Genomic DNA, 15,968 nt, shown 5'->3' on the forward strand with positions numbered 1-15,968 from the left:
ATATTCATTAACTGATTTTGATTAACATTAACTAAATAATTAGTACTACTATGATTAATTTTAGCACTAATACTTTAGCAAGAAACCCACAAACCAAACGTCTCGTCAAATTGTAACATGTAAAAATTTTACAACGAATCTTTTGTCTTACTCCCTATCTAATTTCTGTCTCTTCTTTTATTATATTACTATTTTTTTTTTTCATAAATATCACGTTTTAATTTTTTTTTTCGTTAAAATTCAATAACTATTAATTGAGCCCAAAGCCCAGATCCAAAGTCCAAAGCCCGAACCCTTTCCCGATACCCCTGTAACAAGTTATCCCCTCCCCTCCTCCCCTGCTCCACTCCTGAGAAACAATCCACCAAATTCAACAGTGTTCCCAGATGCTGATGATTTCAAGAATCAAACGGGTTCTCCAAAATTCCCTTTTCTGCCACCACCACCCCTTCAAAAGCCCATCTTTTCTCCTGAAAACACCAGTAAAAAATCCTCGGTTTTTGGCTGCTAAACCCACAACCTAGTCATCAGCATTGCCAGATATGAAGCTTGAAATCAGAAGCTACTTCTGCTGCTGCTTATTCTTCTTCTGGTGAAATTCACGTGATCGTGAGACCCATCTTTGCCGGAAAAACTTCCACTCTTCTCAGGAGGATTAGACCGAGAGTAGTATATGGAAGGTAAGGTTCCCCTTTCTTTCAATTTTCAATTTCACAGTTGTTTTACTAATTACCATATCTTGATTAGCATCGCTTTTATTCTTAATAATCTTGCACTTTTTACTTAGTTTGTCAAATTCTTAGTGGAAACTGCATGCTCTGACTTATAAACACTTGACAAATTGCTGAAGTAGTACAGCAAAAAGTACTAATGTATGTGGGTTTTGTGCTGTATTATACGTGCCTGGGTAAGAGCCGTATTGATTATTTGCCGTATTAAAACAAAAAAATTTTCTTTTAGGCTGTATAATTTTTACAAATATATGTGGGTTCTGCATGAGGGATGGATACAAGTATATAATTGTTTATATAGCTGAAGTAAATGGTATCAATGTAGGCCACGAGAGTAATTTTTCCAGTGAAGACTGTTTGTCAAATAGTGAACGTTTTTATATATCATAAATGACTAAAGGCTAAAGTTTTGTCTTTTGTAAGACTCTTGGAGGGATTTTCAAACAACAACTTGAGCGTATTATGTGATTGTAATTACTGGTATTAATACAACTGGAATGAATAATTTTTTCCAGATCCTGTTCCGCTTCTTTGAAGAAGAACAAGGGAACTAGAGTTGTTTTTGCTGTCAAATTAAATCATCGTTGATGACATTCCCAGTTTTCAGGCTGATGCTAGAGAGATTACCCTTCAGTTGGATGAGACTTTGAAGGATTACTGTTTTCAGGAACGGTAGTGGAGGCTGTTCAGATATTATGCCAGGCAGGGGTTCAAGTAGAATCAGAAATCTTAATCTAGCCCACACTCTTTTTTTCAATAAGTTGCAAATGAAAAGCTTGGTCTCATGGAATTTGATGATTATAGGTTATGTGCAGAAAGGTTTGTAAGAGGTGGGCTTGAGCATGTTCCATAAGCTGAGAAAAAATGGTTTGATACCAGACCATTATACCTTTGGATCAATCCTTAGGGCTCATGCTTCTTTAGCAATCCTGGAACAGGGCAGGCAAGCCCATGCTCTGTGGATCAAGTGCCAAATTTGTGGAAACCTTGTAGTTAATAGTGCTCTCATGGATATGTATTTCAAGTGCAGTAGGCTCTCTGTAGGGGATCTTGTATTTGAGAAGTTTCTAGATAGAAATGTTGTTACCTGGTCTGCTTTGATATCTGGATATGGACAACATGGAAGAGTGGTAGAGGTTATAGAATCCTTGCATAGGATGTTAGATGAAGGTTTTAGTCCCAACCATGTTACATTTCTTGCTGTTCTTGCTGCTTGTAACCATGGAGGTTTGGTGAACAGAGGCTGGGAGTACTTTACCTCAATGACTAGAGATTGCAGATTTCAGCCAAAGGGAAATTGATCTGTTAGGGCCTGCTGGTAGGTTAGTGGATGCTTATGAGTTCACCTTGTAAGGAGCACCCTTTTGTATGGGGTGCTTTACTTGGGGCTTGTAAGATTCATGGAAATATGGACTTGGCAAAGCTTGCAGTGAAGAACTTCTTTGAGTTGGAATCCAAAAGTGCTGGAAAATATGTTGTCTTATCAAATGCTTATGCTTCTTTTGGTTTGTGGGATAATGTAGCCGAGCTTAGGAGTGTGATGAATGAATCTGAGATGAAGAAGGAGCCTGGTCATAGCATGATTGAAATTCAAAGGGAGGCTCACTTTTTCTTTATGGAGCATAACACTCATGAGAAAACTGAGGAGTTATCAGTTAAATGAAGATCTGACTTGTGTCCTGAAAGATATGGGGTATATTCCTCATGCCAAGTAATTAGTTGACAGGATTAAGTTTGAGCTATGCCATCATATATGCAGCTAATGCTGTAGATTGGGTTGCTGCTTTTTAGGAGGGGGGAACTTCTGAAAGCTTTAAATTCTTGGACTCTACTTCATCCTCAGTGTCATGCATACTAATTTTTTTATAATTAGAGAAGGAGATAAACATTTCTATGGTCATTATATTTCCTCTAATGGTTAGGAAAAGACCTATATGTGAAATATGTAGGAAAGATTCAGAAGGGTCTTTGCCATTACATCATATTGAGGACCTTTTGGATATTGATAAATATTCAGATCATATTCAGGTGGTGCTGGAAGTTATTCAGGAGTCGAGCTTCACGGTGGATGTCTGAACTTTTTATGCAGAGGTTTATGGATTGAATGTATCGGAGTTAGTAGAAACTGGCACTTGGTAAATCATGTCGCTTGAGATGCCATTTCTTCCATTCGAGTTCTTTATGTGCTTTTTGTGTTCTGAGTGCTTAAGGCTTCGTAGCAAATTAGACAATTTGATCTTATGGAAACTTTTAGTTACCATTTCTATGGTCAATTATTGGGTGAATTCAACATATGTAACTCCAGTTCTAACTGTTTAATCAGTTGAAGACTATTTTCTGGTGTCTTAACATTCTAAAGTTCTAGAATCCTTCTACAACCAATGTATCATACACGGTTTGTTAAACAGATTCTTTATTGCCTGAGATACTGATTTAAGTTGACTGTCTTATTATCTTCAATTTATAGCGCATGCTGGAACAATATGAAGAGAAAATCGACATGTTCTGTTGGCCTTTTGCATAAAGAAATAAGAAAATTCCTTACTCTGCATCTGATTATTGTCCATGTAAGAGAAATTGAAATTAACACGATTGAATTAAGCTTCACTTTGAGTAAAAACTTTTAAATTTTGGTTACCTTTAATTTTTTTTCCCCTTTCTTGTTGGGGCTTTTTTTTTTTGGGTTGGGGGGCGGGTTTGGTATCTGGTTGGTTCTAGGCCAATTGTCTTTTGGGTGTATTTGTTTTATTCCTTTTGGTATTATGCTGGTAACCTTGGCATCAAGGCTGGCATTGGAGATCTTGTTTTCAATTACCATAATAAATTATATATCCAAGAACCTCCTTTACACAAAACTGTTTCTTGAAATAGATTAGAACTTGACACTGATTTAGTTATTTTGACATTGCTATTTTTCCCATTTGAAACTGTACCATCTGGACAGAAAGGATTTTTGGTGGATGTAAACATGACCTCTGTTTATCTCATTCTTATGTAATGAGTATCTGTATGCAGAAGTATTGCAATTATAAAATCAGATAAGGACACTAAGTATGCATTGGATTCAATTGTTACACTTGATGGAGAAAAATTGCCATTCAGACAAAAGCTTGGTAGTGAGGCATATGATAAGGCATGCCCTATTGAAATTGACCTTGTACTTGAGATGTAGTGCTGCATCTTAGTCTGGTATCAATTGCCTGGGCATATGATATTTGGTTTGCATATACTATCTTGCAAGAATGCTAAACAATGACACATTGTTTGTGTCAACCAATATGGATACTGCATATTTTATGATGAATATGGGACTTTTCAGAATTTTGCATTGGACCATTATGACAGTCCTATTTTGCAGTACACCAGTATCCTTAGTGGTTGCTATTACCATGATTACAGCTAAAAGTTATTGGTATAGATGAGGCACAATTTTTTTGAAGACCTTTATGATTTCTGTCTTGAAGCTGCTGACTATGATGGCAAGGCCGTGATTGATGCTGGATTGGATGGTGACTATCTAAGGTACTACTAAATTTTGCATCTGGATCTATCTAGTCATCCCGTATAGTGTTGGTGGATGCTCTCTTTTTCTTATCGATTCAGGCATTATTTAAACATGTTTAAGCTTGTTTTCTGATTGTTGGAAGCTTTCATCCTTTGCATTCTGATGAGTTCCCTCGGTTTTTGGATTCTGAATCTTGATCTTCCATTCGTCCAGCACATCATCCATCTCATATGCTATATCTTCAAGCTTTTCGAGCCAAATGCCAACATGTTTCTCCTTCAGCCTTCTTCTCTCTGCATCATGCAAAAGTTTTTCAATTGTTTTCAACTTAGAGGAGATATTTCCCACCTTTTCTTTAACCCCCATCACCAGGTTAACCTTCTCCCCAAGCTCCTTCACGACAACATCACCCAATTCATCTATTATCTTTGGAACAAACAATTCAGCCATTGCTTTGGTTTTTTTGGGTACAAGGAGTATTGGAAATCAAATGATGCAAGGATAGAACACAATATGATTTGGAAAGCATAATTTTTTGTATTATTCAGAAGAAACGGATTCCTTACTTAGGACTACTCCTACCAGATCTCGAGCTTTGGGACTGTTTGGAATGTAAAATATCTTTAACATTTAACCTAAAAGAAAATAACCGTTTGGACTGTATAAGTTTTTTCACCCTTCTTTTACCCACATTGGATGCCTTCAGATTGAGCAGCCTTTTGTACAAACAAATTACTACAAAACAAAACGTGCTGATGTGGCAGGCTTTTCTGATGGAAAAGTAAAAGTATCCGTTGGCTGTAGGAGTAAAAGCCATTTACTCCTCAAAATATCCGACAGGCTTCACGTGCAGAGTTTCTTCTAAGCCATTTTTTGCCCAATTTCATCTAGCTCCCACCGGCCAAAGAGCTCCAAGCAGATCCAGCTGGGACGATTTCCTGGCCAACAACAACACGCTTGATATGAATTGCTTGCGAGACTGAAGGTGGTGGTGGTTTTCATTCAGCTTGGCAATTGCACCACTCCAGCGGCAATTTGGATTTGCAACACTCCAGCTGTGATTCCGGCAAGCTCTCTGGCAGGTATGTTCCCGGACAGTATGCAAACTACTTCTTAGCAATTGTCATGGCTGAATCTGAAACAGTGCTTGCGGAATCAACTCTGTAGTTATGTTTAACAGCATAACTTCACAATTAAGGCTAATTTACAGAGACCGAAAAATAATAGTGGGCATTGAGGTTTTTTGGGTTTAGGAAGTAACAAAAATAGTGTGATTAAATTCCCAACGGAATTTTTTGGGTTTATGATACCTAGTTCTTTTTGCTGGTCAATGGAATTTTGAATTCTCCGTGTTTAATTGTTCCTCACTCTGTTAAAAGTCTGAAATTTGAGATAATAATATGTTTTTCTCGGTGAAATGAAATGCCAAAGCCTTCTGTAGAGGTGTTTATAGAATGTTGATACTTAGCTTAGGGTACCGTGAAACTAGTACTCTGTATTGGTAGTGCAAAACTGGTTACGAATGTTCTTTGTTTGAGATTATTTGGACAAAATGGAAAACAAGATTGAGGACTGATGACTGAGGCCGGCAGCAATAAGATCACTGACAAAAAAGTGACAATCAGTGAAGATAGGGATATGGTAAGAATGTTCTGGGGATTATGAAACTGGAGGACCAGATGGGTTTCTTGATTAGTTGTTAGATTTGACATAAACGAGGGATATCTCTTGGGGTTCATGGTTTAGCTTTGGATTATGGTTTGACAACTGTTTTCGTGGCTCTTAATTATGTGGTTTGGTTAGTGATGTGCATTCCAAAGGATATCTTTTTAATTATTTTTTCCTGTATCTCTATAACAACCAAGACCTTTTGCAATACAGTTATTTATTATGCTGAAAAGTATTTTTTTCATATATGTCATTGATCTATTTATACAAGTAACTAGGTTAAATGGTCAGCCATGTACAGCTGTATATAGTCTGTAATTACAGACTATATACAGCTGTGTTCTTAGACTAATTACAGCAGCTATCTTAGACTAATAGCTGTGTTCTGAGACTAATTACAGCAGCTATCTTAGACTAATTACATAGCTGTATTCTTAGACTAATTACAGCTAATTCCTACCAACTCTCCCCCTCAAGTTGGGGCATAGATAGCACAAATGCCCAACTTGGATAGAGATGCATTGAATAAGCTACTAGTAACAGCATGAGTCATAATATCAGCCAACTGATCTGAACTTCTAGTATAGGGAATTTCAATTGTCCCGGAATCAAGATTATCTTTGATGTAGTTCCTATCAATTTCAACATGCTTTGTCCGATCATGTTGAACAGGATTATTTGCAATCTTAATGGCTGCCATATTATCACAAAATAATACCATAGAACCTTTTGGACCAAACCCAATCTCCTTTAAGAGAATTTTTAGCCAAGAGAGTTCTGTGATAGCATGATGCATAGCTCGATATTCAGCCTCTGCACTAGATAATGAAACCACGTTCTGTTTTTTACTTTTCCAAGACACCAAGTTGCCTCCAACAAAAGCCAAATATCCAGAAGTTGATTTTCTATCCAACTTGCTACCAGCAAAATCAGAGTCTGTATATCCAACCACATCAAAATGTTCGTGTTTGGAGAATAAGACACCTTTTCCTGGAGCTGATTTCAAGTAAGCCAAGATTCGATTAACAGCATTCATGTGTTGATCACTTGGATTGTGCATAAACTGGCTAACAACACTGACTGCATATGCTAAATCTGGCCTGGTATGAGTTAAATAGATTAGTCTACCCACGATCCTTTGATATCTTTCCTTGTTTGTTGGAATCTGATCAGAAAAGAAGGCTAGGCCATGATTCACTTCAATCGGAGTATCTATCGGCTCACAAGCAGACATACCAGTTTCAGCTAGAAGTTCCAATGTATACTTCCTCTGGGAAAGGAAGAGTCCTTGCTTGGACCGTGATACTTCAATGCCAAGAAAATATTTAAGAGTCCCCAAATCTTTAATCTCAAATTCTTTGGCTAAGTAGTTTCGAAGGTTCTCAATTTCTTCTTTGTTATTACCTGTTACAATCATATCATCAACATAGACAAGAAGCACGGTAATATCATTGTAGTTACGTTTATAAAACAGCGTATGATCTGCTGAAGCTTGCTTGAATCCATACTCCTCCATGGCATGAGTCAATCTTCCAAACCATGCCCTTGGTGATTGTTTTAATCCATACAATGCCTTTTTCAGTCTGCACACCTTTCCTTCTTCTAGTGTAAACCCCTGAGGAGGATCCATGAAAACTTCCTCAGTCAACTCACCATGAAGAAAGGCATTCTTCACATCAAATTGTCGTAGAGGCCAGTCTAAATTAACTGCAAGTGACAATATGACACAAACAGTGTTCATCTTGGCAACCGGTGCAAATGTCTCTTGATAGTCAATACCATAGGTTTGAGTGTAGCCTTTTGCAACCAGTCTAGCTTTGTATCTTTCAACTGTCCCATCAGACTTGTATTTGACATTGAATACCCATTTACACCCTACGGTCTTCTTTCCCATTGGTAACTCAACCATTTCCCAAGTAGAATTCTTTTGGAGAGCCATCATTTCTTCTACCATTGCATCTTTCCACTTAGGATCATCAAGGGCTTCCTGAAAATGACTAGGAACATATACAGAAGACAACTGAAGAGCAAATGTCAAGTTAGCCTTAGACAAACGGTGATAGGATATAAAATCAGAAATTGGATAAGAAACATTGGAAGCTTTTGAAAAACCAAGTCTATCAGGTTCTTTTCGTTCACGAAGAGGATATCTTCTATTCTGATCAATATTAGGATATGGGTCAAGACTTTCAGAAGAAGTACATACCTTAGTGTCAATCTTGGAAGATTCATTCGATAGCATGGTAGTATCATCAAGGGAGGTATTATCATTAAGGGAGGTACAAGAATCAGAAGGCATAACAGTGATATCTTTTGTTCTCCTAGAATATCCTTTCTCAAAGAGATGAGCTGGTCTCTCACTATTAGTTTCAATTTTATTTTCCTGACCATCATCTAAAACTAAGGATTCCCCATTTTCCTTTGCATTTTCTATACCTGAGATCCATATCCTTTTTTCTTCTAGCCATTGTTTTTCCTCTTCTCTACTTTTAATCTCCCCCTGAAGAGGAACCGCAGACATATGTCCAGAAAAATAAGACTCATTTTCACAAAATTGAACATCCATAGACACATAGTAGGTTCTTGTAGGAGGATGAAAACATTTATATCCCTTTTTTGAATTAGAATAGCCAAGGAAAACACATTTGATAGCACGAGGATCAAGTTTATCTCTATGATGGGAATGAACATGAACATAACATACACAACCAAAAACCTTTGGACAAATATTAAGAGCAGAAGGAATAGAATGAAATTTAGATAACATTCTCAAAGGAGTTTGGAAATCAATAACCTTAGCGGGCAATCGATTAATGAGGAAAACAGCAGCCATAATAGCTTCAGCCCAAAAATGTTTTGGAACATGCATAGTAAAACATAAGGCTCGTGCTACTTCAAGAAAGTGACGATTTTTCCGTTCTGCTGTGCCATTCTGCTGGGGTGTGTAAACACAAGTGGTTTGATGAAGAATTTGATGACAATTTCATGACAATTTGATGTGAAGAATGCCTTTCTTCATGGTGAGTTGACTGAGGAAGTTTTCATGGATCCTCCTCAGGGGTTTACACTAGAAGAAGGAAAGGTGTGCAGACTGAAAAAGGCATTGTATGGATTAAAACAATCACCAAGGGCATGGTTTGGAAGATTGACTCATGCCATGGAGGAGTATGGATTCAAGCAAGCTTCAGCAGATCATACGCTGTTCTATAAACGTAACTACAATGATATTACCGTGCTTCTTGTCTATGTTGATGATATGATTGTAACAGGTAATAACAAAGAAGAAATTTCAGCAGTGTGGGCTATTGAAAGAATGGCTGGAACTTTCAGAGAAGAGGAGAGCAAGGAAAAACCCCAATGCTCTGATACCAAGTTATTTATTATGCTGAAAAGTATTTTTTTCATATATGTCATTGATCTATTTATACAAGTAACTAGGTTAAATGGTCAGCCATGTACAGCTGTATATAGTCTGTAATTACAGACTATATACAGCTGTGTTCTTAGACTAATTACAGCAGCTATCTTAGACTAATAGCTGTGTTCTTAGACTAATTACAGCAGCTATCTTAGACTAATTACATAGCTGTATTCTTAGACTAATTACAGCTAATTCCTACCAACTAATACAATAACAAGTGACTACTTTCTGTGATGAACATTTTTACCCCTGTTCAGGGCTTACATTTTATCACCGCTCCCAGTGATGGGCCTGTTCTTAAACTGTTGTAAATGGCATAAAAGACAAACTTATACTATGTAGGATTCTTTACATTTGGTGTGCCCCTTAAATGCTGATGGAAATTGTGCTACATCAATATTGGCATAACCTCTATACTTTCAAGAAATTAATTGTGATTAATATGCTCTTGTAGATGTTTATCTTACAAAGGTTCCTATCATTAATATTTTGGCCCTTACTGTTAATCTGTACAACAAGATAAATTGCTGAAGAATCGTGACTAATAATTCAGGATTCCAGCTGCTGTCCATACTTTAGTTGTGACGCTGTTAGCTATTCGGTTATGACCGCTGACAAGAGGAAGAAGCCTTCCTGCGATTGTATGTCCTTCTTGCATGTATATATGTATTCTCAAGTAATTTTCTATGCCAATTATTTGAGTCTAACTAGTTATTGTTGGAATTTTGTAGCCTCACCTGTTAGCTATACTTCCGATTGCTCCTCCCGTTCGTCAACTGCCTCCAACAACTACATCGACTGCCTTTCCACCTACATTGAGGCAAGTGAATTCGTACTGTTCCCTAAAATTTGCCCTGTTTTTCCCCAGCTATTATTTGTCGATTTCATTTTTCCATAGCGCTTTAAAATACTTTTTAATATCTGTTTTGCGCTTACATTTTTTTTTCCTCCCCCACATTTCAGCAAATGGCTTCCAGGATTCAATGGACCGATGCAATGGATGAAGCTTTCCTCATAGCATACGTTAGCTTTAGGGAAAATAACTGGTGGGACAATAAGAAGTCGCTTGAGACAAACTACGACATGTTGGCAAGCCATTTGGTGAGTAATGGGATCATGACCGTCACTGGCCAGCAATTGCAGACCAGATTCTATCACATCAAGAAAAAATGGGACTTGTTCTGTAATCTGCGTGGGAGATCCTCAAAATCTGAGACTGGGGTTGGGTGGAATGAGGACAGCTACTGCTTCACTGCTGATGAAGAACATTGGCAAAACTTGGTGCAGGTGTGGAATTATAGATGCCTTTACTTCTGTTAATTTACTTGCTTATGATGCTCTTGAATGCTTATAGCTGCAATCAACTACTTCCCATTTCAGGAATTTGCTTAAAAAATGTCTCCTTGGTTTAGAGGATATTCGTGGTGATTTTCAACAGGATTAGTTTGGATTTCTGTTTAGCTGTCTCCTTTAGACAGTTAGAATTGCTGGTGAACTTTGGTAGAAAAAGGGGCCAAAACTTTGAACTGGGAACCAAATGTTTACTTGAAATTGGCACTTGTTACTTGACATTTTTCTGCGGACAAATTTTGAAAGAAGTTTCTACTGTAATTCGTACTCTGATGCAATTTGCTTTTCTGCTTTATCTACTTTTCACAGTTCTGAAACTCATTAGTTGGAATCAGGTCATGGACTAGACGCTATCTTTTAAACCTGGTAACATATAGGAACTGCCGGGTGTCTCCCAATTTTCTCCTTTAGTTGCCTAGAATGGGAAGAGTTGCCCTGCCACATAGAATATGAAGCTGCTGACCTGATGGTTGCCTTGAAGAAACATGATATGGCTTTCATTTTTTCTGACTCGTATTAACTGAAATGCATCTCTATTGGAGTTATATCTATGAATTCCAGTAGTTAAGTAGTATTCCAGTTGTCTTTCTTTCGTGCTGACTTCAGAATTGCTTTAATAATGTTAGACAAATTCCTCGTATGCTGATTTCAAAAAAGAGAACTCATGCTACTGGTATGATCGGCTCACACCGCTTCTTCTTGGAAGACACGCGACAGGCAGCCGTGCCCAATCTGCAAGCGAGGTAGTACCATCGGAACCGCCTCACCGTGAAAGAGCCAACACTTCTGCTAGTAGCCGGAAGGGAAAACGTAAAGCCTCTAGCTCGATGTCCCCTAATCCGGCGAGCATGGGTGTCCAAGGGGATGAGGGGGACGTGTACTATGTTCCGCCAGTTCCAGGGGCTGTTGGAGGAAAACGGTCAGCCTCAAGCTTGGGGACCAGCGGTGAACCGGAGGGGACTAGAGGGTCAAAATTGACAAGGTCATCCACTGGACTTGAGGATGCTATTAGCAAAATTGGAAATTACTCCGAAGTTGTACTTGAGGACAGACGGAGTAGGATGGAGTTCGAGTTCCTATACAGTGTAATCCAATGCCAGGGTGTGATCGACACAATGGAGATTCCGGACAACTGGAGGATACATGCTAACTGTCATTATGCCAATAGTGACAGAGAGGAGGAACGAGTTATTTTGCTCAGGGCTTCTGCAGCTGACCGGTATGGCTATATCCTTAAGTTGATGCAGGAGAAAGGCTTGGCTTGAGTTGTAGCTGTTGAAAACAGAGTATATTTGTACTAACTTAATTATGTGTGTTGCTGAGACTTGGAGTTGATTTTTCTTTACTTGTTGTTGGCCTGAAGTTTGTGACTGGTCACAACTTCTCCCGTTGGGGCTGCCTGCCCAATTTTGATGCTTGTAACATAGGGGTCAGCCGTCACTTTTATTTAATTCTATGGTGTGTATTTTCTTACCCCACTTTGGTGGAGTATGCTTTGTCAGGACACTCAAATAAGATGACTTTTTCATTCATAGGAATTATGTCAGTAAGGATCATTATACTTTTTGTTTTATCATTTTGCTTCTCCTCTGTTTGTTGTGCGTTTTTCTATACCATTCTGTTTTAATCATTTGGTTCTGGTGAAATTTTGTCAATGAATAGTCTTACGTTGATGATATTCACTGGACAGACGAGCATGGATTTGTTTTTTTTTTTTAATTTAACTTGATTCCTTGTTATTTATCATATTATTTGTCTTCTGTGTAAGTGCTTCCATATGTTGTTGTATGATGATTTAGCTAATGAGCTTTCTCTAACGTGAAGTTAATCCTGAGAAAGAACTAGTTGGGGATTTTAACTGAATGCATTTGTGCCGATCTCCTGGTTCTAAGGTTTCTAAATTACTAAGCATGTGACAAGTTTTACAACGTCGAATAGGGCAATTCCCAGTCGCAAAATTAAGCACAAGCTGCTCACAGTAATTAATCTATTTTATACCAATTATGGGAACTAATTAAATGTATTCCAAACGCACAAATCAGGTAAAACGGCAAGTGAAAAAGAACCGTCAGGATATCGCCGGTTCCAGTCAGCATATGAAAGCTTCCAGTCATGATATTGCCGGTTCCAGTCATGCTTTTCAAGTTCAGAATGAAGATGGGCCCTATGAAAAATAATAGAAAAGAAGGGAAAAAATAGTGCTGGTTCCAGTCATGCTTTTTATTTTTTGGCAGGACTATATATGTGTATGTGTCACCAACAAGCATTACATGTCTAAAAGCTCATGTGCATGGAAATTTCTTCAACAACACTCCGTTGTCATCTCAAATAATTTGCCTCTGTCGAGTATTTGCCTCTGTTGGAGTAGGAACTATCAGGACACTCACCGCAGATGACTTTTTTATTCATAGCATAATAACTATTCATCTCTTTTAACGATCTTCTAGCATAGGTTTTGTCATGTTTCCTTCGGCTTTATTCAGGACTTGTCATGTCTGCCATACTTCGACCACCTATACTTGATACAAGTTTCATAAAATGCGGAAGTGCATGTGCTCGTATGCTTTCCACAGACTTGGAGTTATTCGATAATTGGAGTTATGCCCAAGTAGTAGCTCACTGGTGCTGGGGCTGTCACCGAGCAACTCACGAATCTTAACATGTATCTGATAATTGAAGTTCATCCATACACCCTATAAATAACTCGTAGTACCATCATATGCATTTCAACCCAATTGCTTGCTCTGCACCCACAGAACTAGTTCACGATCAGAAGAGCTCTGACGAATAACCGATCAAGTTGTTTCCTGGTAGTGTGCTCGTTGATTGTCCGAGTAGTAGCTCAATGACGGGATTGGGTGTAGCAATCTGCAAAATACGTGGTGGTTATCAAGCACATTAGGTAAGTAGTAAATTCAAAAGAGAAATGAAATCTAACCCAGACGTATGCTGCCCAGTCACCCTTAATTGCAATTTCTGTGTTTCTTTCTTTCTTGTATGGAAAACTTTTATACTCTATGCGTTATACAAATTTGAACGTCAAAAATTGAATTGAAATAGTCAATTTGAATGTGTATCATGCAAAATCCAAATAATCCCTATGATATAAAAGCCATCGACTGCATAAATTTTTTTTACTTTTTGGTCCTCGGTGCAAACAAATCTCTTTATGCCATTTTTAGTACGAGACGAGGATGAAAACTTTGATGTCGTCATTAATGTGCTGAGTTTTTAAAGTAAATGGCATTTTATGTGCTGGTTATCAATTTTGTATATACAAACACGTATATATATATTTGTATGTATATATATATATATATACACAAACACGTATATAAATAAGTTTATGGAATTAGATATACACACATGAAAACACACTAAAAAAAAATATACAGATCGATATATACTCAATTATCATGGCATGGAACAACCGTTGGGGTGTTAGGGGACGCAATTCAGATCGCATGAGGCAAGATGAGGAAGATGAGGCCTTGCTACTTATGAGTGCCTCGTTAATGTTAATGCATCCGTCTCTTGCACACATAAGGAACAATCAACCAATTCCGCAACATGATGCATTACACAACTTTTTAAGGATGCACCAGCCAGAAGATGACCATTTTCAACGGTTCGAAGCAGAGGATGTGCATTTAAATGAAGAGCCAGAAGTAGGCGGGCCAGTACGACAGCCATTTGCATTGAACGTATCTCCTGCAGAGCTTGCGGAATGAAAGGCTAAGCGAGACTACATAGCGACTCAAATGTACGCAGCACGGGGGCGACGACGCCGCTAGGTGTTTTTTGAATTCACCGATAAATAATTGTTAGTAACAGTACAATTGATGGATGGAGTGTACTTAAAATGGCCTCTTCTTCCAAGCTAATAAATTAATGTGTACGGTATCTGTATTAAGTGTGAATCGGTTTATATTTTAAGTCGCAAAAGTCAAAATTTTCAAAGTCAAAGTCAACTAATTAAATTCAATAATGAGCACTTGTCCAAACGCTAGTTTACACGATTTACTTATTATCCAAATGCCTATTTCATATTTACGCAATCTTACAAAGTAACCTTAAAAAAATCCCAAATAATCTACTGTCCAAACGAACCCTAATTTACAGCTTTTGACGACATACTTTGCATCGTTTATTGTAGTCCACGACAATTTTAGACGGTGCAGAGCTAAAAGGGTCTATTCCACGAAAAGTGTTTTTTCACTTTTTTTCTCACATTTCAATTGGCCAACACGATGGACCCCAAACGTTTCTTGCATTAACTATTTAAAGTTTAAGGAATATTTGGTAAGTAGGTTTTATACTGACGAATAAGTTTCAAATTCAATCTTTAGATTTTGTAATAAACTATTTTATTAATAGGGAATTAATGTTCACTTACCTATTTGTCTCGTATTTTTAGTTAAAAGTAAGAAAGCTAAAAGCAATACTAGAAGAAATGGAGAGAGCGGGAAGAAAATAGAAGAAGAAGGCAGGGAAAATGAAAAATAAATGTAAATCCCATAGTAACTTTTATAGTTTCGCCATCCAATATAGTTATAGATAATAGCGTGAAAAACAAAGGCTGGTGGTGGCGACTTGTTGGGTGGTGGATGGGGCCTCACTAATTTCTATTCCAAACAAATTTGTCTTTGTGTATAAATAACTTGGAATTGCGGTATAAATAAATTATAATATGGTGTAAAAAAAACCTTGAAATAATCATTTTATCTTGAAATGGAGTGAAATAGAACTTGCCACTCCTCGAATTTCTATTAGGTGTACCACCTGAATATGTAGTGGCTAGAGTCAAAATTATTTTTCGGTGAATTGGGACATAGCTAATAACACATTCTTTTCAATTTTCTAGCTACGCTTTAAATTTATGTTATTCACTTAGCATGCAACATTAAGGAAATTTTATTAAGACTCCATTTTTTATTATTTGCACCCCCACAATTTGTTTTATCATATAGTCTAATTAATGAAAACTATATAATTAAAACGATTGTGGGAGCGTGAATAATAAAAATGGGAGTGTAAATAATATTTTCCTCAATTTTTATTTAATAAACATATACCCCACGTTATACTTGGCAGTTTTGAGAAATAATGCATTCCATATTAGCATAAATTCAGCAGAGTCAATCAATTTAACCGCCGACTGGTTAAATGCGTTTTAATGAATCGATTGCAATTCTGACCAAATTCTTTACTCTCATTTAAATGCAAGAAAGGTGTCTGTTTAACCTCTGCATTAATCAGCGGAAAAAAAATACAATAAATAATGGGAGTGGTA

General features: G+C 37.4%; 1 protein-coding gene and 1 long non-coding RNA gene across 13 annotated transcripts; both read left to right on the forward strand.

Moving 5' to 3' along the window:
- The first annotated feature begins 294 nt into the window (after nt 1-294).
- On the forward strand, nt 295-12,265 carry LOC113690309 (uncharacterized). Of its 12 annotated transcripts, none has more exons than XM_072050440.1 (8): nt 295-680; nt 1,247-2,866; nt 4,196-4,253; nt 4,943-5,318; nt 9,879-9,966; nt 10,057-10,145; nt 10,289-10,612; nt 11,302-12,265. In XM_072050440.1, the coding sequence occupies exons 5-8, from the start codon at nt 9,930-9,932 to the stop codon at nt 11,938-11,940; spliced, it is 1,089 nt and encodes a 362-aa protein (XP_071906541.1). In that variant the 5' UTR covers nt 295-680; nt 1,247-2,866; nt 4,196-4,253; nt 4,943-5,318; nt 9,879-9,929; the 3' UTR covers nt 11,941-12,265. The 12 variants fall into 12 exon arrangements, with proteins under 12 accessions (XP_071906541.1, XP_027063950.2, XP_071906543.1 ...); XM_027208149.2 differs by having other exon boundaries at nt 5,001-5,318; XM_072050442.1 differs by having other exon boundaries at nt 5,128-5,318.
- A 1,051-nt stretch (nt 12,266-13,316) lies between these two features.
- Nucleotides 13,317-14,641, forward strand: LOC113689751 (uncharacterized). The gene is made up of 2 exons (XR_003448222.2): nt 13,317-13,577; nt 14,071-14,641. It is a non-coding gene; the product is annotated as an uncharacterized lncRNA (long non-coding RNA).
- Nucleotides 14,642-15,968: the final 1,327 nt, after the last annotated feature.

Source organism: Coffea arabica, chromosome 5c (genome assembly GCF_036785885.1).
Source record: "Coffea arabica cultivar ET-39 chromosome 5c, Coffea Arabica ET-39 HiFi, whole genome shotgun sequence".
Lineage (NCBI taxonomy): Eukaryota > Viridiplantae > Streptophyta > Magnoliopsida > Gentianales > Rubiaceae > Coffea > Coffea arabica.